Source organism: Anolis carolinensis, chromosome 3 (assembly GCF_035594765.1).
Source record: "Anolis carolinensis isolate JA03-04 chromosome 3, rAnoCar3.1.pri, whole genome shotgun sequence".
Taxonomy (NCBI): Eukaryota; Metazoa; Chordata; class Lepidosauria; order Squamata; family Dactyloidae; genus Anolis; species Anolis carolinensis.
In genome coordinates, this window is record NC_085843.1 from 171,964,673 (window position 1) to 171,987,368 (window position 22,696).

Here is a 22,696-nt window from a genome sequence, read left to right on the forward strand (position 1 = left end):
CCAGTAGGTATAATATGTTGGAGAACCTAGCAAATTTTTCTCTAGGAATTTTCAAACACCTTCAACACCACTCTGGTAACTTCCACTGCAAGTTCTTTATTTCAATATAGTTTTGTATTGTCCATGGTTTTTTGTTTCCATAGTAAGTTCAGGAACATATCCCCTGCGTATGCTGGAAGTCATAGTATGCTACAAAAATAATGTTTTAAAGGAAATGCCTGTTCAATTCTTGCATATTTTCAGGCATGTGTTTCAACATATCTATTGTACTGGAACTGCTTTTATAAACCAAACACTATACCCGTTAGCTATTGCTAAACAAGGGCTATGTGTTTGAAGAGGAAAAATTAGCACAGGTACACAAACTTTATTAGATTTAAGTCAAGCAATGTCATTGGTACACAAACCTGATTATACAGCACAGATGTTTACATGACCCAAGATAAAGTACAATAATTTCTGGCCAGAGCAAAAGTGGACATGCTGTAGAGCCAAGATCCTCACCCTCACTGGTAATACAGCACGCATCACCAACTGCCAACGGAAAGGATGTGGAAGTCTTGATAACTATGTGATCACAATAAGATTCTGCAGTCTATTTGGTTCTGTTTTATTCCGTGCTGTATTGAAGGGGTTCAAGTCTTATTGCACTACATGAGTGGTTATGAAGTTCTGCTCAAAGTGACTGCCTTTGCACTGAGCCCCGCATATGCTCCCAGTTGTTATAGAGAGCATAGAGGCTGGTGAGAATCAGTCCTGTCATGCCACCTCTTGCTATCCCACGTAGACCACCTGTAGGAGAATAAAACAGCAAGAAAGCATCAGGAAACAAAACACTGTCAGAGATTTTGTCACATGGACTCTGCAGAACTGGCCTTTGTAAATTAAGATCTGCAGAAGGAAAGCATGTAAATCGCCATCAGCACAGCTTGAATAAAACAGTGGTATTAATTTCAACAAGCACAGACTCCCAACAGGCTAAAATGGTATGCCCCTTTTTAGGTAACAGACCAGACTTTAAAATCATAACTCAGATACCTGATTACTTTTGAGCGCTCATAATGCTTTGCAAACATCCATATCCTGTTAAAACTTAACTTTTTTTAAAATCTTGAGTTACATACAGGAAACTTCTTCAATAACATTTAACTTATGAGCCTCTTTCCAGGATAAGATACAAAAATAGACTTATTGGCTAATGTCAACTTTCATGAAATCTTGCTTATTCTCAATTAAAAGGTAGAAGACAACAATTTCCATGTGACTCACATAAAATTCAGACAAAATACAAGGGTGGGTGGGTGGGTTTGAGAATCCAACTTGTATATAAGCCTGGGATTTGCCAGAATCCTCTCAAATGAACATATAAAATGTAAAAAAATTATGGCACATGTGCCACTGCAGAAGTCCAGCCCTTTTAACAGTTTTCAAGCAGGGTGAACTGATAACAGTACTTTTACAGAAACGTGAAATTAGTTGCAGTAGGAACACTGCAGTTGCCAGTAAATCACCTGTTAACACTGATGGAACATCAAAAAGCAAAATGATGGCACATGGCCATTTTAGTTTTGGGAGCATGCGGGGGCATTCCTATTCTATACCCAAGTGTAGGGTATAATTGCAATATTAGAACTGGATACTCGATGGCCCTTGCCACTTTGTAGTTAACAAGTTCTGTAAAGGTCTGCTTTCAAATATCACAGCCTGCCATCTAAGACATTTTCTAAAACTTTGATCCACGAAGGTGTACGTGTAAGAGAGATAATAACAGATGCATGTTTCAGAGACCTCCTGGAGTCAGGCTATCTCGGGCTAGCAGAGTTGAGATTGCCGGGGTGGAGAAAAAAATGGAGCCTATCAGCTAGTATACAGAGCCTGAAAAAGGAGGAGGTTCCTTCTGCACTGTCAAATTAGGCACTTGTGAAATGTTACATTCTGTTTTGCCAATCAAATTTAGTTTTGCTTTGCAAGTCAAAAATATTTGCTCTTAACTCTCTCCTAGTGTAAATAATTCAAGCACCAAAGGCACATGCCACCAACTGCACACCAAGTTTCATAAAAGAAACATGGTTGTACATTAATGCTTAATTTCTTATTTGAGATATTTCCTAATTGGGATTACTGGGAAACATTATACTATACTGCAAAAAGAATGATTGGATGTTGGACTAGGAGATACCTTTCTCAGTAATTTTTCTTTTCTTTTTCTCTTGTCAGGTATATTTGCATTTTTATCTTTAGATCATTATTTAACCCAGCTGGACGGACACATAAGAAACTTTAAAATTCATTTGCGATTCTATGGATTTTACCCCAAAGCAAGCAGGCCAATAAGGAAGGCCTAGGCATTATAAATACTAAGTATGTCAGCCTCACTGACCATTACAGTATCAATCAGCAATGGTAGAGTACAGTTTAAAATGTAAAATCTATCAAGACACTAAACAACCTCAGTACATATGAAACTGACAAGACAGAAGCATTCACTCTCTCTCCTGCCCGTCTCATTTCAAGTAAAGAAGAAACTAGTCATAGAATCATACAATCATTGAGTTGGAAAAAACCTCACGGGCCATCCAGTCCAATCCCCTGCCAAAAAACAGGAAAATCGCATTAAAAGCACCCCCGACAGATGGCCATCCAGCCTCTACTTAAAAGCCTCCAAAGAAGGAGCTGCCACCACACTCTGGGGCAGAGTTCCACGGCCAAAAAGCTCTCACAGTGAGGAAGTTATGTTCCTCTAATGTTCAGGTGACATTTCCTTTCCTGTAGTTTAAAGCCATTCTTCCACATCCTACTCCAGGGCAGCAGAAAACAAGCTTGCTCCCTCCTCCCTATGACTTCCCCTCACATATTTATACATGGCTATCATGTCTCCTCTTATTTTTTAGGGGATTGGGCTAAGTGGCCGAACGGGTCTCTTCGAACCATCTTTTTATTATTATTATTATTATTATTATTATTATTATTATTATTATTATTATTATTATTATTATAACATTGAGGCTGGAGGCCATCTGTCAGAGGTGCTTTTGCTTGTGCTTTTGGTGCACAAAGGCAGAAGGGGGTTGGACTAAATGGCCCAAGGAGTATCTTCCAACCCGCATTATTATTATTATTATTATTGCTCGGTGGCCAACTATAGTTCAGCCCTCCAACGGTCTGAGGGATCGTGAACTGGCCCCCAGTTTAAAAAGTTTGGGGACCTCTGAACTAGACCTTCAAGCCTGCACCCTGTTCTCCAGCACCCAAGCCCTGTCACCCTCTTCCTCTGCTCTTCTATTGACTCCTGGCTGGCTTGCCCTTGCTCTCCCTTCTCCGCTTCAGAGCCCACCACCCTCTCGCGCGCTTCTCCAACCCTCGAATGGCTCAGGCCGGCTACAAACTGGCCTTTTATGCTATACTGCTGCGTGGACGCAGAGGACCTTTGCGTCCATCGTGGACTCCTGTGATTGGACAGGAAGGAGCAGCCATGTTAGGCTGCGCTGCGCTCCCATTCAAGGTAGGTTGCATTAACAAAACAAAAAAAATTAAAAAATATTTTAAAAAATATATAACAAATATTTTTTTGGAACCCCCCCCCCCCCTCCCCCGGATACATATTAAGAAACATTTCGAGAATAGGCCAACGCTGCTTCATATTACAATGCAGGTTGCGTCGTGATACCACGTGTCGGATAGCGTTTCAAAAAGTGAGAACAAAACGTAATAAATCTGATTTAAGAGACAAATCGAGAATTTGGACATGATTACTGCTATATATATATATATATATATTACACACACACACACATAACCGGCATAGCATACTACTGGTGGAAGGGGCCTCCAGCTGATTTATAATTAAATCTGATTGGAAACACAAACCCTTCTTGGCAAACCTGTCCGGGCTTGCCTCCGTCTTTAGGCCTCCTCCTTCCCTGTCTGTGGACAACAGGCCTACCTTCAAGGCCCGGCCCAGCCTCGCCTCATTCTCACCCAACCTTCCTTCCCTTCATGAGTTGTTATACCCCATGCACGCATGCACCCCAAATGCACCTGTGATCTTCACCACCCCCCTTGGATCGCCTCAATGCCCATCGGAGGGCGGTAGCGCCCACTTTGGGAATCACTGCTGTAGAGTTCGTTATCTCAAGCTCTGCAAGCCCATTGTGATGCACTAACTGTATGGAGAGCGTGATCCAGAGCATGCAGCTCAGGAATACCAATTAAAAAGCATTTAATAAACCAAAGGTGAAAGTTATCACCAAAAGTTTAATTGTTTTTTGTATGTTCTTTGTCCTGGAGCCCTTGTGGGCTTGTGGGCTTTGAGGTCATAAACACATAAATACTTTAAATAAATAAAAATTTAAATACACACTTTGTTATTTAAAAAGTATATATTGCATTGGGTAACCCATTACTGAATGCTTATTATGCTATGGGTTTTTTCTTCTTCCAAAAAGCAATTTCAACTTCAATCTACCAGCTGAACCCTCTCAAATTTCTTGTTATGGTTGAGCCTTCTGGCTCCGATACTAGGAGACGAGGTCGTAAGACTCCTCGAGAGTCAGACTCTTTTGAGGAGCGCGAAAGGAAACGGCTCTGAGACTTATTTGCAGAACCAACAGACGAAGACTCCTTTGAGGGTTTTACCGAGGGAATGGAGGAAGAGATGGTTAGCTCAGAGGAGGATGATATGGAATGGACTCGTGGGAGGGAGGATTTGGGTGTCACCGGCAATGATAGCATGGGAGGCGACTGGCGGGTTGCAGGATCGGACCCATGGACGGGCTGGAGGGATGGAGCGGGATCCACAGCTGGGGATGCTGTGGGGCGTAGTCAAAGGTGTTTTAGCTCTGATGAGGATGATGATGAGGAGGCACCTGGAATTAGGATAGCAGCTGACAGCGATGAGAAGTTATGAACTGGCATAAAATGGGGTTTAGGATCAATGGCTAATTGCGTTGGGCAAGGTAATCTGGACGAACGCTTGGGCTCTTGTTGGGGAACTTCCTGAAGACGGGTGTGATTCGTTGCTGGATACGTAAGTTACCAAGGACACTGGGCATAGACGGCGGGAGGAACTGTGTGGGGTTTTCCTGTGCAACTTGTGTTTAATCTTGATAGCTTGGACCTCCGTCGTCTTTTTGACGGACATTATTTGCCTACTCTGGATTGACGCTGGACTGACTGACTGACTACGACTCTGGACTATCCCTTCTGTGGCTATCGGTGGAACTTGTGGAACCTTAGACATCTGCGCTGGGCTTTCGACCTCGGACCGGATTGGGACCCTGCTGACCGCCGTTACCCTGATTGATGTGCCTGGACCTGGATTTCGCTCGTTGCACGGAGGAGTAAACAGCCTGAGTTACTCTTCTGTAGCTCTTGAGTAGCAGAGAGGAATCTGCTGCTAGGTTTTGTGTTCGTTTTAACCCTTTGTTCACCAGTATTTGTTTGTTTAACTGCCAGGCTGAAGTAAGCACTTTTGTTTTAACCCGGATTAAACTTCTGTTTAATCCGGTTTACTCTTTTGAACTGTTTAAACTCAAACGAAGCTATTTTTGTTACTTTTCACACTGAAGTCAAGTGTTTGCCTAGTCTTTTGTTTCTTACGGGCAATTTTCAGTTCTGTAACCTCAATAAACTGTGTTGTATCCTATTTGGTGGCGTTCTGTCTCTGACATTTCTATAATTTTAACACTGGTAATGCTGATCAAACACTAGGTACAAAATGCAGCCATGGCTAACTTACATGAAGTGAAACCAATATCTCAGCATTTTTTGCAGAAGCAAGAACTTAATATGTTTTCTGCAACATATGCATCCTTAATTTTAATTTGTTTCCACATACTATGGCAATGCAACTCACTTTAGCCCTATCACAGCTAACAGTGAGGAATACTGGGACATGCAATCCAACATCTGGAAGGCTGGCCTGTCTGTGCCTGTATAACAGTAATATTTCAAGTAGCGGCATATAGCTAGGATAAGAATTGCTATCAGTGCTGCACTGATTGGTGTCACTGTGTGGGCAAATGTCAATTAAAATGAATAATAGAAGTGCTGGAAGTCAACTAATCCTGAAACAAGTAGGACAAATAGCTTTATTGCTCTTGATAATGTCAAACTAGAGTAGGAGAATGATGTATTGTAAGGGTACTAGGTAGAAGTTCAACAAACACTTCTGGCTGTACAAGACCGAATTACAAGCATGGAATGATGGGCCCCTTTCCTACTAACATTAGATTATTAAAATCTGCATTTAAAAAAGCATCCCCAGTTTTTTCTGCTTCTTAAAACTTTCATCTGAACACTGCCACATACCAAATTGTTCTAGAGTCAGCTCTTCACTTTTGCTGGAGTTACAAGACACAGGACCCTCATGAAAGCAAAAAACCGGGAATTGAGAAATTTTTTTGGACCTGAGAAGACACCTCTCTAGGAATTTCTAGGTTTTCCAGCATGACTCTGTATAGTGGTCAACTGAAAACTGAAAAAATGTTATCTTAAATGCATTTGTAAATCTAGACTGTAATACACGCTATAAATGTTAGAATCTACAGTTGCTACTCAATACTATTATTACAGTAGTCAATTGACATGCAAGTACATAAGGTTGTGATTAATAAAAAAATATATCATTTGTAGCCAGCACTTCTCACCAGGCCCAAAATAAAAAATTAGACTCAAAATCAAAATTTAATACAGAACGTTTTAGAAGCATACCTGTACTTTTATATAGCATCCCTGTCATAGTCCCAGCAGCAACTGTATTGAGATCATCCTCTGCGCCTCGTGTTTTTTCAATAATAACTCCAAATGCGCTATATAGGAGTGCTAGAATACAATTCAAGCTATCAGTCAACACAACAAACCACAAAGGCACAAACAACAACCCCTCTAAACCCACCCAAATGCCCTGGCACTGGATGAATAAAGCCATTAAGATTTCAATCTCAGATCATTCTATTTAAAATTAAAACAGGCCTGCAAAAAAGGCTACTCATTTCAATGCCTAGAGGGAATTAGATTTTCCTTCAGATGATCAGGCAAAGTACAATAGACAATACTTTGTTTTTGACATATCATAAATACAAGACACATGTGGAGTCAGGCTGAAAGGTTTCATGGAATTATTCTGAAGATCTGATGGCTGTTCAGTATTTTAATTTGGGGCTCTCCAGTTTAGGCTGCAAGGAGTCTTGCTATTCTTACCTTAATCAGCCACACTGTCCCTGTGCTTATTGGCCAAAGAAGCAAATGTGTAGCTGACTACAATGGACATGGAAATTCTTCATGATCAATCCAAATTCACTATAAACCCTATTTGTGTAGTAGGGTTATAATACTACAGAAGTATTACTGGGATACTCAGAATGTGATATAAAAATCTCTGACACTCATTTTCAAAGAAACCACATTGCAAGCTTGCCAGTTTAGTAGCAAAACTGTTTCCCCTTTTGCTTCCAGATTTAATAACAACAGACATAGGAGGCCTTAGCTCATGTGGTTCCTTGAAATGGAAATGAAAGAAGTCTACTTCCTACTTCAACAGTTGCACTTCAACATTTGTTCAGGAGTGAGGCAGAGAAACCATTATGGGCAGTTAAAGTGACAAAGCAGTATCCTTAGTTAGGAACTGAACTGAAGAGCAAAGATAATGGTTTCCGCCTTATAGAAAACTATATCAAACAATGTCTGCTAGTCAGATGACTAGTAGAGAATGACAAAAGACATAAAAAGGTTAGCTTATGTGTAGAAATTGGGGGCTGATTTTCTTCTGGTGTAACTGCTTTCAAAGAGGACAGAAAAATGAGATGAAACTTAATCAGAGATGCAAAACTAAATCCTGTGTTCCCAAAAATGAAAAGTATGCAAATACAAGAGCACAGTCGATCTTCTGATCTTGGATGAGACATTCCCCCAAACAACGTTTTTTTTTGGGGGGGGGGGGAACACATCACAGAAAGAGACATTTCTTTAAATCCTTGCTACTTTCTACTTTAGACATTGGAACTTTTTACTTTTAAATATGGAACAGCACCCAAATCATAGGTTTTTAAAACCACTATGAACAAGAATATAACAACAACAACAACAAAAACAAGAACAACATTGATGAAAGAAGTTAGCTAGGTAAATTCTTAAATCTAGCATGTGGAAAAGTATTTGTAAGTCGAGAAAGCCAACATGGTTTATACACTATACAACTCTTAAGAGATCAGGGTTCGAATCCCTGAAACACTTGGGGTGACCCTGGGTAGTTACATTCTCTCAGTTTCAGAGGACAAAAGGCAAACATCCTCTAAACAAATTTTGCCACACAAAAAACATAATCAGGTTGACTTTAGGATAGTCTTAAGTCTAAAAATGACTCGAAGGCACATAGCAACAAAACTGCAAAGTCACTGACTTAAACATTCTATAAACCTCCATTGGTCTCTAACCACACACTAATAGTTATATTTCACTTCTATTCGTGACTGAAACCCCATAGGTTTCTGTATGAGTTTCATTCCTAAAAAGATAGTCTTCACAGAACTGAGTCCAAATCTGTAATATTTGTAGATTTCATACACACACAAAAGGTCAAGAGGGCCGGGAAACATGAAGAAGGATTACTCAAGAAAACAAACACAGCTGTGAAGCTCCTGTTAATATTTCACTTGCAGTGTTGCAATCTTAAACCTTGTTACCTTTGACTCCAAGTAGCAATTTTCCATTGGTACAATCTAAGACCTCTTTGCTGACAGGGGGAAAATCTTTGTCTTCAATGACAAAGAGCAGTTTTTCAGTCCTTTAGATTTCAAGCAATCCTAGTTACAAGACTGAGAAATCATCTTGCCCTCCCTAAGGCTATGCAGTGGAGCCCGGAACTGAAGAATGGACTTCTTCCCTAATCTTTTTTAAACCTACAGAACCTCACATGTAATTATTACTTAAACTAGGTTGTTCATTTGGATTTAATTTACATGATGAGATTACTTACCTAAAGATCCAAGGGTGTTAGCCCATGATGCCCCTTGTCTTGTCACCATATTTAAAATCCTACAAGAAAGTAATGAAAACGAGAGTTGCTTTATACTGTAGCATAATATAAAAAACTAAAAGCGAACAGCAATAAAAATTAAGCTTGTGGATTCTATTTTGTGTTTTTACTGGAGCCTTGAGATGCATCAATCACAGTCCAGTTCAAGAGATTTAAAAATTCAGATTCCAGGAATTTCTTTTGAGAATGAGACAGAACTGCCTTCAAATTCTGAAACACAAAAACCCACTAGAGTTTAATGCCTATCCCAGGTTTATTCATATCACCAACACATAGAAAGGCAAGTGCCATTTTGTTTAAATTAACAGGAATCACAGCCCTCGCCATTGTATTGTAAACCCTCCAGTTATGCAGATTTCAATTTGCAGTACTTTCTGTTCACTCTGGCACAGACAAGTGAGCATTTTCTTTGATTTATACATTTTTCCTGTGTGTTCGGTAATGCAGGGGAGGGAATCTCCACCCCATGAGCCTGATCTAGTTTACTACATTCCTCCAGTTGGGAAAACTGAATCCCAGGTTGTCTGTCTGCCAAGTGGGATGGTAAACAGCAAGGATTTAAAAAGCAGGTCAAGGTAACTTTTACTTCCAATCTCAGATCTGAGATTACAGGGTCTGGAAACTTCTTATGAATGAAGACAAAATGGGACACTATGGTTGGATGAGATTACATCCATGGATAGTATAATCACAATACTGCCTTCTCCCCACATCAACTTGTTTGCCTATTTGACCCTTACCCCGATTAATAAGAAGTGGCAGAATAGTGATTAAATTCAATCCACAAAAACAATTCAAAAGTAAACATTTTTTTTTATTTCTACCATGCAGGTTTTACTATGAAAAATGGACTTATGGCAGCTTGTGCACTCTTATCAGGAATATTTGCAGAACTCTGATAATGATTAAAGATGCTAGTTTTCAGGTTTTGTAATGCTTAAGCTTTCACTATCCTAAAACTCACTGGAAGAGCAAAACTTAAATTATATAAAGGAAGTAGAGTCATCTGGGGCACAAGTAAGATTCATTTTCACTTATAAGGGAAGCAGATTATACATAATGTAAACTGCAAACTCACTGCCTTATCAAAGAAAGAAAAAAGATATAATTATGTGTAATTTATGTGTGTATGCTCCCAGACGAGTACTGGGAAGGAGTTTATCTGCCCAGCACACTCTCAGAGAAGCACAGTACTGCACCACACTGGTGTCAGCTGCCTCCAGAACAGAGACAATGACAGACAGTTGAAATAGCCAGTACATTTTATCTTCCAGCAGTGTAACACTGTCACAGACATGGAATAGTCACAAACAGCTGACTACTGCTGGAACTTAGGAAGAAAAAGTGATTAGACTCTTTGGGATATACAAATTATCATTCACAGAATATTTTATCCTGCATTCCAAAAACCTGATTAAAAGGGGAACATCTCTCACTTCTGTGGAATAGGTTTTCAAGAGGTGCAAAGAGCTGTAAGAGAAGTCAGCAGAAGCCATCTCTCTTGTGCTTTTGACCACACTCCTCACTTTTGTCAAAGGATGCACCCACCTGCTGAAGTAGACTCCAAATCCAAGCCACCATGTCCAGGAAGAGAAAACCAATAACAAAAGGGTGCAGGTTCCAATTTAAAAATTCTGTATTGTTTGTATAGGGAGATAAAATCTTTCAGATAGTCTGAAAGAAATGCAATGACTGAGGGAAGTGACCTTCAACATGTTTCCCTGATGATTTACTACATATGTATCATTCTACATCTGCTGCCACCTGCTGGTACATAACCTATTGTTTTGTATCTGAAAGTTTTTTTAAAAAACGACACCAGTGACTTTCCTTTTACTACTGAATTTAAATAAGCATATTTTATTTCTTTTATTTTCTAACATGTAATGGGAGGGAATATAAGCACACAGTATCTATGGCTAAAAATACAAAGGGCACTTGTCGTTCATGAACTGGCTTTCAATTCCCTTATAAAAATATACATACAATTCAGAACTTATGTCTTCCCTAAAAGGGTCCACTAGGTTTCTTTCATATTACTGCTGTCAATCCTACAGATAGATGTTAGCCCATGTCCTCCTTCAACACATCATAACTTGGGATTCTGGCTGTCTATACACCTTCCCATATTTTATACTGAGATTCAGGGAGGCTTACCAACAGACCAAAAAGGGCAAGTTTCACCTGTGGCTATATCTTTCTTAACAGTTTGATTAACTAACAACATAATCAGGTCAAAAGCCAAGGAACAGGGCCCAGTGAAAAACACTGTAATAATAAAAGATGGATCTTGCCCCGGCCTTCATTTGGATGCTGTGGATTTTTCTGCCTGTGTTCTCAAACAAATCTCTCATTTATAAACTAGAAATATGCCTCTTTTGAGAAAAAACAGAATAAAGATGGCAATACTCAAGAGCTTAGAAAGTATGAGAAGCCTCCCCGCAGGATCGTGACACATCTTTGTAGACAGCTAATTCTCCCACAACCAGAAGCAACTTGCAACCAACCAAACAAACAAAGTGATATAATCTCAAAATTAATTTATTAAAATAAATATTATTGCTCCCTGACCCCATTAAAATGATGAGTCAACAGCAGCAGCACTATTTTGCTGCTTTTTTTTTTTGGAAGGAGGCTTCCATTAGATTGCTAGGAGAATGATATAAATGAGAGGCCCTGCCCAAAACACATCTAAAAAGGCCAATAATGTATATGTCACTATCCTTTCTTCTTCTCTGTCTTCTGTCAAGAGTTCAGGCTCCATAATAAGGATTATTAGCAGTTCTGTGAGGCTAAAGTGGCTTCCACTCAAATTGAACATAAGCTCTACCTTCTAACCCCTGGAAGCGCTCACAACTGTCTATCAGAAGAAAAGAGTGGACAAGAAAGTGCAAACATCAGACCAGAAGAAACATCTGATGACTGAATTCAAAATATACTGTGGAACTTGAGTGTTTTATTTGGGGGGAGGGGGTGGCAGCAACAAGATAGGTCTCCTGTGGAGCATGTAACAGCACTCCTATATTATCTCTGCTTTGAGAGAAAATATTCTGTTTATTCTAAAGAATCATAAATAGCCCAATATCTATCATACTGAGTTTTGTTCTATTAGCATCGTTCAGGACAATGAGAAGCAAGAATGTCTAGGCTTTTGCTTTTAACCCTTTCACGACATACCATAATATTGAGATCTAATATATAAAGTAAGAAAGCAGCAATTAAGTTTTTTTAAAGTTCTGGATTGTTCTGAGAAGGTGTCATAGGATAATGCTGGAAGTATGTGACTTTCAGTGGAATCAAATACTTACTGTACATTTCTAGGTTTGGACCAAGCCATATTTTGAGTCTCCTTCAAACCTAGCCGCAGGCCATTCAGTGCACCAAATGCAGCTCCTGTTAAGGCAGGATAACAGGATGTATTAGCTACAGCAAGTAAAAACATTCCACACATTGTAGATAGAATTAAATATGTGGTCTATGGAAAATCATACTAACTGTAATCATGTTTTATTATGCACACATAATAGTTTTTCAAGCCTACAACTAAAAGACAACACAATTTTACAAAGATAGTGGAGATCTTACATTTTCTTTGCTCCAGATATTCCTCCCTCTTTTCATATCCAGTGTCCTGCATTTTCAGGTTTTGTTTTCTCTTTTCACCTGGTATTGCACCTCACCCCACAGCACCTAGCCCTAATCTGTGACAGAAGTTTGGTGGGAGAGAACTCAGGATGGAATTCTACTGTAGACTAAGAATGTGGTAAATAGCCATCTTTAACCTCCTTCAACCATCCTGAAATCATAAACCTTGCCACTTTGGGTCTCGGAAGAAAGGTGAGATACAAAATAAACAAACAAATTTTAATAGTTCTTTCCATATTCAAAAAATTGCAATTTTTCCACTAAAAATGTACAGTAGAACCTCTACTTGGGAACATCCCAACTTAAGAATGTTTTGGGGTAAGAGCTGTCACTCGGACCGTTTTCCTTTGAGATAAGAGCAGAGTTTTGAGTTAAGAGCTTGAGTCAGAGGCAGCACTAGTACAAAAGTACAGGACTTTAGGGCTTCAAGGGAGCAGCCTCCCTGCCTCGTGCCCTTGTCTGCTTTGGGAGATTGCAGTTTGCTTTGCTCTTGTCCGCTTTGAGAAACTTTGAGTTAGTTGATTTTGTGTGGTTTTGATTCCTGATATGTTTGGCTTCACGAAGAAAGACAGAGGGAGAGAAAGAGATGGAGGGAGGCTGGATTGAGTACAGTATGAAGAAAATGATGCTAATGCCCTTTCACTTTGTGCTTTGTTATTCCTTGCCACAACTTTGTGCTTCTACCATTTTAAAGTTGATCTTTTTATTGTTCTACGTGAATGTGAATTTATACATTATTTGTTATTCATTACGTACATTTTCTTATTTAGAAACATGTAACAAAAATTGGGAAAGATTTTGTGATGGCAGAATGGATTAATAACATTTCAATGGGAAATTTTGCTTTGAGATAAGAGCATTTTGAGTTAAGGTCATGGAACGCATAAAACTCTTAAGTCAAGATATCACTGTACTGGGTTTGGACAAACGGTTGGTAACTCTATTGTCTGTTGTTTGTATGCATATATTTTATATTCTGCCTTTCTTCCAGTAATAGAAAAAATAACATATTTAAGAACAACAGAGATATAAAAATTATTCAAAAATCAATAAAAGTATAAAGGTTGTTTCAATCGATAAAATTAAATACATAAAACGTATACAGACCATGACATATAAACGTAACTCTTGTATTGTAGCCAATGTCCTGCTTAAATGTATAAATACACTCCCAACATTGTAAAGAGCCCCTGAAGGGGGACTTATAAATATTTTTGGTCAGGACATTCTTGGAATAATCTCTTTTTAAAAGACCCTATCCTTCCTGTAAATCAGCCTTTATTAGATGTTTCCAGTTTCCCTTTCTTTTGCTTATAATACTAATCCAGGCAGCTGACCACAGCTGGAATTTAGACCTGTTCCCAAAGAAGTGACTAATGTCTGCTGAAACTATCATGCACGTGTTTTATTGTTCATTCTTGACAACAAAGCCCCTGCATTTATTATCCTTTGTAGCTTGTTGTGGATAACTTTTGAAATACAGGTCTGCAGAAGTTTACAAAACAGGAAGGAAAAGAAACATACACAGATCATGTGGGCTCAAAATCAATGCATAGTAACATTGTAGCATTAAGTAAAACAGAATCCTGTTGCTTTTTCTACCACACCTTTTTTCCTGCAACAACTTTATTCTGGAACTTTCCAATTTAGCACATAGCACTTGTGTTAGTTGCCATGAAATATATCCAGATAATTGTGAAAAGCAGTTTGAATGTTGAATAATTACACTCATAAATGATAACTGCATGTGCACTGTAATGATTTAAAAGCATCCGTTCAATGTAGTGATACAAATTAAAACTGGCTCCATACCTGTCATGCAACATCCTCCAATTGTAAAGAAGGCCAGCTCAAACCTGCCCCTAGTTTTGCTAGCTCCAGTTGGTAATATGAATTCATCTGTATCCTGAAATAGAAATACCCATTTTATTTTGTATTACCTTTTAATTCGTTAAGTATTCAAATGACAAATTAGTTCCAAAATAAATTACACATTGTTTATGTTATTTTGCAAATATATTTAACACTGAGAACAAAGACCAAGTAAACATGATTTTAACAGTGTTACAATGAGTCACAAACATGACTGAAGAACTCTATACATCTGGTTTTAGATGGATAATTCCTACATTTGTTAGTATAGTGTTTTGCCAAATGCACTTGCATATGGAGCACTAAATGTTTAGATGGAGCAAATCAATGCTGAGTATTTTCAAGAAGTCGGTGTACACTGAACAAGTGTGTATGCTTCCAGACTAGTGCTGAACAGGATGGTAACTGCTCTGCACACTCTCAGTAAAGCACAGTGCTGCCCCACACTGGTTGTCAGTGATCTCCAGAACGAAGACAATGACACACAGCAAAACCAGACAGCACTTTTATCTTCCAGTAGTGTAACACTGTCGCAGACATGGTATTGACAAAGACAGCTGACCACCACTGGAATGAAAGAATCAAATATACTCATCAGTTCCCAGATTAGCATTAGTTCACACATGCTCATAAGAAAGCATCTTCTTTTCCTCTGTCAGTCTTCAAAAGAAAAAGCTAGAACCTACTGCCTCAAACTTCTGGATTTGTGGACTGTGTATAGCAGTCGTTCTTAACCTGTGGGTCCCCAGGTGTTTTGGCCTACAACTCCCAGGAATCCCACCCAATTTACCAACCATTAGGATTTCTGAGAGTTGAAGGCCAAAACATGTGGGGACCCACAGGTTGAGAACCGCTAGTGTATAGGAGCAGAACGTGTTTGACACCCTTTTAGTAGGACTGCACCTTCCTACTTTGGGGGAGATGACAGGAGCAACACCAAGGCCAAAAGCCTTTTCAGAAGTCTCTGCAGAACATCATGTCATTTCTAGTTCCCCAGCCTATTTTAGATACAAAAGAGTATTTTTTAAAAAAGCAAATTCAGTTCACTTCTCATTCTGAAAAAGCATCTACAAGGTAAGCACATTCCTCAGAGGCTTCTGGGGGTATAACCAGAAACCTCTTTGGACAAAACCTTTCTGACGGTCTGAATAACCTGAATAACAGTTTGTGATGACTCATGGGCCTTGTAGTCCTGTTCCTTGTACTATTGTGGAAGACGAAGAGGAAAACATGGGGTTTTCGCCGGTTCAACAAGAGCCGGAGTCTCTTCACCTGCAGGATGTTGATGTTTGCCCTCAAGAATTCAGCCAAACAGGCCTTGGGCAGAACTCCCCTCCGTTTCCCAGGAGGGAAAATTATTCTAAAGACAGGGGAGTCAGGGAGGCTAATCGGAGAAGCCTGAGAATCGCTGCCAAACAAATGGCTGATTAGGTCTGCTTCCCTTGGGAAATTCTAAGGAGTCTTGCATCTGGACAGAGTTGGGTTTCGTTTCCCGTTCTCTAGGGAAAGAGTTCTGTTGGCGGGAAAACGAGACCCAATATAGGTGTTTGGCGCGAGGGATTCTTTGCGGAGTCAATTGATCAGCTTGAGGAGAGAGATCGTGTGTGGACTTCGTAATCCCAGTTCCTTGCTTCCCGGATCAAGCTTCAAGCCTTGCCCTGTCTCACGGTTTTACCACGGACTCTGTTTCATGCTTCATGTTTGCCTTGTCTCCAGTCACGGATCTAGCCAAGAATCAAGTTTATTTCCAGCCTTGTTGTCAAGCTTCATTGGACTCTAAGACTCTGCTATTTCCCCACACTATTGCTTGGCAAAGTGTGTGTTTCGGTCAAGTGGATTAAAACTTTGAACTCTAATATCTTATATTGGACAATACATTTCTGGACTATATTTGACCTCATCTGTAAGGTCTGCTTCTGAACTATATTCTTCACTTGTTTTTATTGATTTTATATATTTCTTTAATAAAGATATTAGATAGAGACTGGCCTCTGTGTAAGGTTATTGGTGCTCTGCTGCCAGGGTTCTGACACAGTTTAAACATCTCTTTATTAACATAGCAAATCCTAATATGAACCTTCATCACAAGTTCTAGATAAAGCTGAAAACCTATGATTTTAATTTGAAGCCCATGTATTTAGTCTTGAGGGTACCCATCGGAAAGCATCTCCATGAAGAATTCTAAGGTTAATTTTATTCCTGTTTCTGGTATTTTTATAACTCCTAACAAATGTATAGAATGCTGCTAAGATGAAATTATGCCATAACAGTTATGCCATAACTGCTACATTCACTAAGGACCATTTGGAATTTGTTAGCTTTAATTGATTATACAATGTTTACTTACCTATACACTCATAGCTTACATAATTTATGAAATGAATAATTTAACCAAGAAAAACGATCTGTTAATACAGTATAAAAATCATGAACATTTTACCTGTACAAGGTATCTAGGGTCCACATTTAAATAAGGAGACAAAGGGTTCATTCCAGTCACTGCAAAGGGGAAAGTTATAAGAGAAAAATGTAAGTCTGAAATAAGGTAATAGAAAGCTAATACAGAAAGAAGAACACAAACCGTTTTGTGCAACTTAGGGCCCTTCTACACAGCCATATAGCCCAGGATATCAAGGCAGAAAATCCCACAATATCTGCTCTGAACTATGTTTTCTGAGTCCACACTGCCATATATTCTGGTTCAAAGCAGATCATGTGGGATGTTATTCAGCTTTTTGGAAGGGGCCATATATACAGATCTACTAAGCAATTACTGTTCATAAGAATGAAACCTTTATTGGCCAACCAAAATACAAAAAATATATAATTTATTTGGTTCCTCATCAGGCAGATATTAAAAACCATACAGAAAAAGCATGACAATATGAGAATTACAGGCACTAACATTGTGACTCCAAGCAGTCACTTTTCTTTTACTTTATGATTTTAACAACTTTGCCTGTTAGAGAAGTCAATGAAGCCTTGAAAGCTTGCTGGATATTTTTCTGCACTTTGCTCGGCCAATAAAGGTATCATTTTTGTTGAATTTTGCTGCTTGGCTAACATGGCTATTCCTGAAAATGGTATGTCTCCCCAAAAGAAGGATCTTCACCATCTTGTCAACGTCTAAACTTTGATCCAAACTAGTTCCATTACTTTCATAGTCCTTAACATTTATCCTTGAGAACTTTCATATAATGTGCCAATCAGCACAAAAAGGATTTAATGGTTAAATAAAAGAACATCACACACGCATTGTTGAGACAGCATGTCCTCAAGCTTCAACTGAATGTCTGTGTATGTGTTCAAATCGCAGCTGGATTATGGCAGCCCCATAAATTTCAAAGGGTATTCTAGAGCAAGAAATCCTCAGAAATGGTTTTGCCATTCCTTCCCCTGAAGTATAACCCACAGCACCTGATATTCATGGGTGGCCTCCCATTCAATCACTAACAGGGGCTAATCATACTTACCCTACTGATGTACCCCATTTCCTTGAATCTAATGCTCACCTTTTTGGGCTAAATCATCTTGCCAAAATTAAGGTGTGCATTAGATTCACATAATACAGTAATCTTAATGCTGAGTCAAAGCGAAAGAGGAAGCTCCTTTGGGAGCTCCAATTTGAGGGACGTGGTCTTTTATTTAATTGACATGGCTCAATACTATGCAATCTTGGGATTTGTAGTTGGGCGAGGCATCAGCATTCTTTGGTAAAGAAGGCTCTAGAACTTGTAAAACGACATCCCCCATGACTCTAGCATTGAGCCAAGGCAGTTAAAGTGGATTTATTCTATAGCATAGAGACATTCCAAGATTTTATTTTCCATTGCTGGAAGCTTTGGTGTTCTCAACACTTTTGTTTTTAAAGAAGAAATTCTAAAGCAGCAACTGTAATGGCAAAAACTAAAAAGAGTGCACTTTGCCACTACGCATTACATTTGGCAGTGAACACTTTTTTGGTTTCAGAGTTTTAAAAATGGAGGTGTGCATTAGATTCAACGGCGCATTAGATTCAAGTAAATACGAGTTATATGCTGCTTTTTCTCTCTTAATGAGACACAGTAGTGATCAGACAGGACCGGGTGCATTTAAGTATTGAGGCTCTACTTTCAAATGAACACAGAACCAAGACTTGCTTCTGCATATCTTGCAAGCAGGAAAACATTCTTATTACAGAAAACTAAATAATTCTGTACTGTGACTGAGAGAATGACAGAAAAGCGGTTACATAGATTTCAAGGTACATTTCTCATGCAGAGAAACATATGCATGCCATGAAAGAAAAAGTGTTGGTGTGTGTGTAAAATTTGCTGTCTTAATGAATCTGTGAAAACTCTACATAACAGAGTTTAAAATCAATATGAGTTTAAAATCAATCTGCTTAATTGGTATTCCTACAATATTTGATACAGGAAAAACAGTAGCACTGGCGTGGATTTAAACTTTGGCACAGTAAATTTAAACTGAATGTAATCCTGTTTTAACTATCATCTGGGTCAAAAATGACACCATCACCATCATAATTACAGGCAGTCCCCAAGTTAGATCCTGTGGGTTTGTTATTAAGTTGAATTTGTATGCAAGTCGGAACAGGTACCTTTTTAAAGTATAACCCGTCATATATATCTATATCTATATGGATATGTGAGTGTGTGCATGTGTATATGCATGTATGCATGCATGCATTGGATAGCACAGTGAAGGATTACCACCCCTGTGGGGTTTATTTTGCTGTCTGTGCCCGTTCAGAAGATTTCATGTCATTTTCTGTCCCTGTGAGAAGTGGATTTTGAAAAAAAATGGCTTCTTGTGTAAACAAGGATTAATAAAGTTTCAGTGAAGACACTTTTTCCCCATGATAACTCTTCCAGGAGTGAATGTCTCTTCCTGGGAGTAGATTTCTCTCACTTCCTGTTGTCTCGCCCCTGTTCTTAACTACGAGTCATCTGTAAGGCTATACAGTACTTATATCCCACTTTCTCTGTCAAATTTTATTACATAATGTGTAATTATTAATTAGTATTACAGTACACAACGACTATCCAGTCCAACAGCTTGAGTTCCCTTTGGGAGAGATAAAGCGGGGTATAAAAATATAATATTGTTAATTTAAAAAACACAATATAATTAAAAACATACAAAAAGGGGGCATTCAAACAGAATTAAAACCGTAGTAAAATAGTTCATACTTCAAATTAAAAGGATAAAATGTGATACTGTTTCATTATTTGGGAGAACTCCAAAAGAACTCCACTTTATGTGGGGGAGAGGAGTTGAAAGAGGAAAACCAGTTTTGTTGGTTATCTCTCCCTCCCCCCACCCTACTTATGTCATAAACAATGGTTGTTACCATGATGGTGACATGGGTGGGAGGATTCACAGGAAGAAATGGTTTAACTCAGTCAACCCCTCCTCCCCAAATGGACTCTCCTTCTCTGCTTAGGCCCCCTTTTGGCCTCCACCTGGACCATTCTTTGAAAAGTTATGTTTTACAACCCCTGTCTGATGGAAGGGCAGCAGGAGGGGGCTATCTGGATTCTCTGGGAAGGGAGTTCTAGAGCGGAGGCCTCTTCTACACAGCTATATAAAACACACATTGAACTGGATCATATGGCAGTGTGGACTCAGGGCCCTTCCAATCTGCCATATAACACAGAATATCAAGGCAGAAAATCCCCACAATATCTACTTTGAACTGTGGTATTTGAGTCCACACTGCCATATATTCCAGTTCAAAACTGAAAATGCGGGATTAAATTCAGCTATGTGGAAGGGCCCCCTGATAATCCAGTTCAAAGGAGGTAACGTGGATCTGTCTTGATATTCTGCATTATACGGTTGTGTGGATACACATAGCTGTATAAAATCCACATTGAATTGGATTATATGGCAGTGTGGACAGGAAAACTGGATAAAAATGTTCCACAGATGGTATATAACCCCAAAACCATTAGGATTTATAAATAAATCTTTACAGACCAGCTGTTGGAAAGGCAAGAAAAAACAAGGATCCTTCTTCCACATGGGGTGGACTTGTGAGAAACCAAATTTTTTTGGAAAGAAATTCATGAGGCATCACAAATTTTTTAAAATATAAAGTATCAAATGAGGCCAGAACACTTATCATTAGGTATTTCAGAAGAAAACTTAAAAGAAACCGACGACCTTCTACTCAACTATATGATGACGGCAGCAAGAATTATTTATGCAAGGAACTGGCGACAAGAAAAGATACCGGATCTAGACCAATGGTTAATAAAATTAATGGAAATAAAGAATATGGACAGACTATCATATTTATTAACTAAACAACAAGGATTACCAAAGAAAAGTACCAACTGGCAACCACTACTACATTTTCTTACGAAAGGAAATAACTTTAAAACAATACATACATAGAACATTAGTGATCGAAAACAAGGAAAATACGGAATATAGGGAAGCTATAATCATAACGAAAAACAAAAACATTGGGGTAGACCCCTATATAGACTATAGTCAATATAGAAAAAGATGGAAGTCAACAGAACCTCAAAAATTTTTCGCCTTTTTTTTAAACTTCTTCCCCCAGATTTTTTCCTCTTTCTCCCCCCTTTTCTTACTTCCTACTTTTCTATAATCCACAATGTTCCCCCACTTTTATTGTATTTCTTGGAAATAGTCACAAAAATAAATAAATAAAGAATTGGATTATATGGCAATGTGGACTCAGATAATCCAGTTCAAGGCAGATATTGGAGAATGGGGGACGCCTGGCTAGACAGCAGTACATGTGAGAAAGATCTTGGAGTCCTTGTGGACAACAGGTTGAACATGAGCCAGCAATGTGATGCAGCTGCTAAGAAAGCCAACGGGATTTTGGCCTGTATCAATAGGGGTATAGCGTCTAGATCCAGGGAACTCATGCTACCCCTCTATTCTGCCTTGGTCAGAGCACACCTGGAATACTGCGTCCAATTTTGGGCACCGCAGTTGAAGGGAGATATTGACAAGCTGGAAAGCGTCCAGAGGAGGCCAACTAAAATGACCAAAGGTTTGGAGAACAAGCCCTATGAGGAACGGCTTAAAGAACTGGGCATGTTTAGCCTGGAGAAGAGAAGGCTAAGAGGAGACATGATAGCCATGTACAAATATGTGAGGGGAAGTCATAGGGAGGAGGGAGCAAGCTTGTTTTCTGCTGCCCTGCAGACTAGGATGCGGAACAATGGCTTCAAACTACAGGAAAGGAGATTCCACCTGAACATCAGGAAGAACTTCCTCACTGTGAGAGCTGTTCGGCAGTGGAATTCTCTGCCCTAGACTGTGGTGGAGGCTTTTAAAGAGAGGCTGGATGGCCATCTGTCGGGGGTGCTTTGAATGCGATTTCCTGCTTCTTGGCAGGGGGTTGGACTGGATGGCCCATGAGGTCTCTTCCAACTCTACTCTTCTATGATTCTATGATATTCTGGGTAATATGGCTGTGTGGATGGGCCCTGATAAGCTCGCTCCCGCTTCTTTGCCAACTGTCCTTGCGAGGGAGGTGAGACTAAGGGCCCTTCCACACAGCCCTATATTCCAGAATATCAAGGCAGAAAATCCCACAGTATCTGCTTTGAACTTTGTTATCCGAGCCTACACTCAGACAATGTGGGATTTTCTGCCTTGATATTCTGGGATATAGGGGCTGTGTGGAAGGGCCCCGAGAAGAGGGCCTCCTCTCCTGAGAATCTCAAGGCTTGGCCTGGCTCACACACGGAGAGACAAACTGGCAAACTGCTTGGCCGCCGCGACCTTGAAAGAGAGTCACGTCACCGCGTGGCTTTGAAGACCCCTCCCCCCCGCTCCTCTCTGCCAGAGACAGGAGGCGCGCCTGAGGCCTACTCACAAGGCACGCCGGCCAAGTCGGCGTGGGAATAGCCCGGGCCGCCGACTCCCCCGGCGCCGAAGAGGCCTCCGAGGCCGGAGCCCTTGGTGTTCCCGGCGCCCCCTTCCATCGAGGCCGGCCTCTGCGCCGGAGGACGTCCCTCTCCTCAGTCTCCTCTCAGCCCTCCGCGTGGACTCCTTCCTGCCTCGAGGCCGGCGCGGAAAGACAGCCCAAGACGACCTCTCTGGAGTCGTCGCAAGAGCGGAACTGCTGCCGTAAAGCGAGCCCTCGCGACCTCT

General features: G+C 39.8%; 1 protein-coding gene and 2 non-coding genes across 3 annotated transcripts; all 3 read right to left on the reverse strand.

Moving 5' to 3' along the window:
• Positions 1-76: 76 nt before the first annotated feature.
• LOC100560664 (mitochondrial import inner membrane translocase subunit Tim23) lies at positions 77-22,664 on the reverse strand. Its single transcript, XM_003223266.4, has 7 exons — positions 22,419-22,664; positions 16,992-17,050; positions 14,492-14,585; positions 12,343-12,427; positions 8,975-9,033; positions 6,712-6,822; positions 77-792 (listed from the first exon to the last, which is right to left on the reverse strand). The coding sequence occupies exons 1-7, from the start codon at positions 22,525-22,527 to the stop codon at positions 677-679; spliced, it is 633 nt and encodes a 210-aa protein (XP_003223314.1). The 5' UTR covers positions 22,528-22,664; the 3' UTR covers positions 77-676.
• Positions 10,159-10,363, reverse strand: LOC134298149 (small nucleolar RNA SNORA74). Its single transcript, XR_010005098.1, has one exon. It is a non-coding gene; the product is annotated as a small nucleolar RNA SNORA74 (small nucleolar RNA).
• On the reverse strand, positions 14,919-15,123 carry LOC134298148 (small nucleolar RNA SNORA74). Its single transcript, XR_010005097.1, has one exon. It is a non-coding gene; the product is annotated as a small nucleolar RNA SNORA74 (small nucleolar RNA).
• Positions 22,665-22,696: the final 32 nt, after the last annotated feature.

What these genes read in the sequence shown, in the direction of transcription:
- LOC100560664 (XM_003223266.4), bottom strand. Translation starts at nt 22,527, where the DNA reads ATGGAAGGGGGCGCCGGGAACACCAAGGGCTCCGGCCTCGGAGGCCTC. An exon ending in CGACTTGGCCGGCGTGCCTT is followed by an intron (nt 17,051 to 22,418) that starts GTGAGTAGGCCT and finishes TCCCCTTTGCAG; the next exon opens with TGACTGGAATGAACCCTTTG. An exon ending in GATGCTATATAAAAGTACAG is followed by an intron (nt 793 to 6,711) that starts GTATGCTTCTAA and finishes ATTCTCCTACAG; the next exon opens with GTGGTCTACGTGGGATAGCA.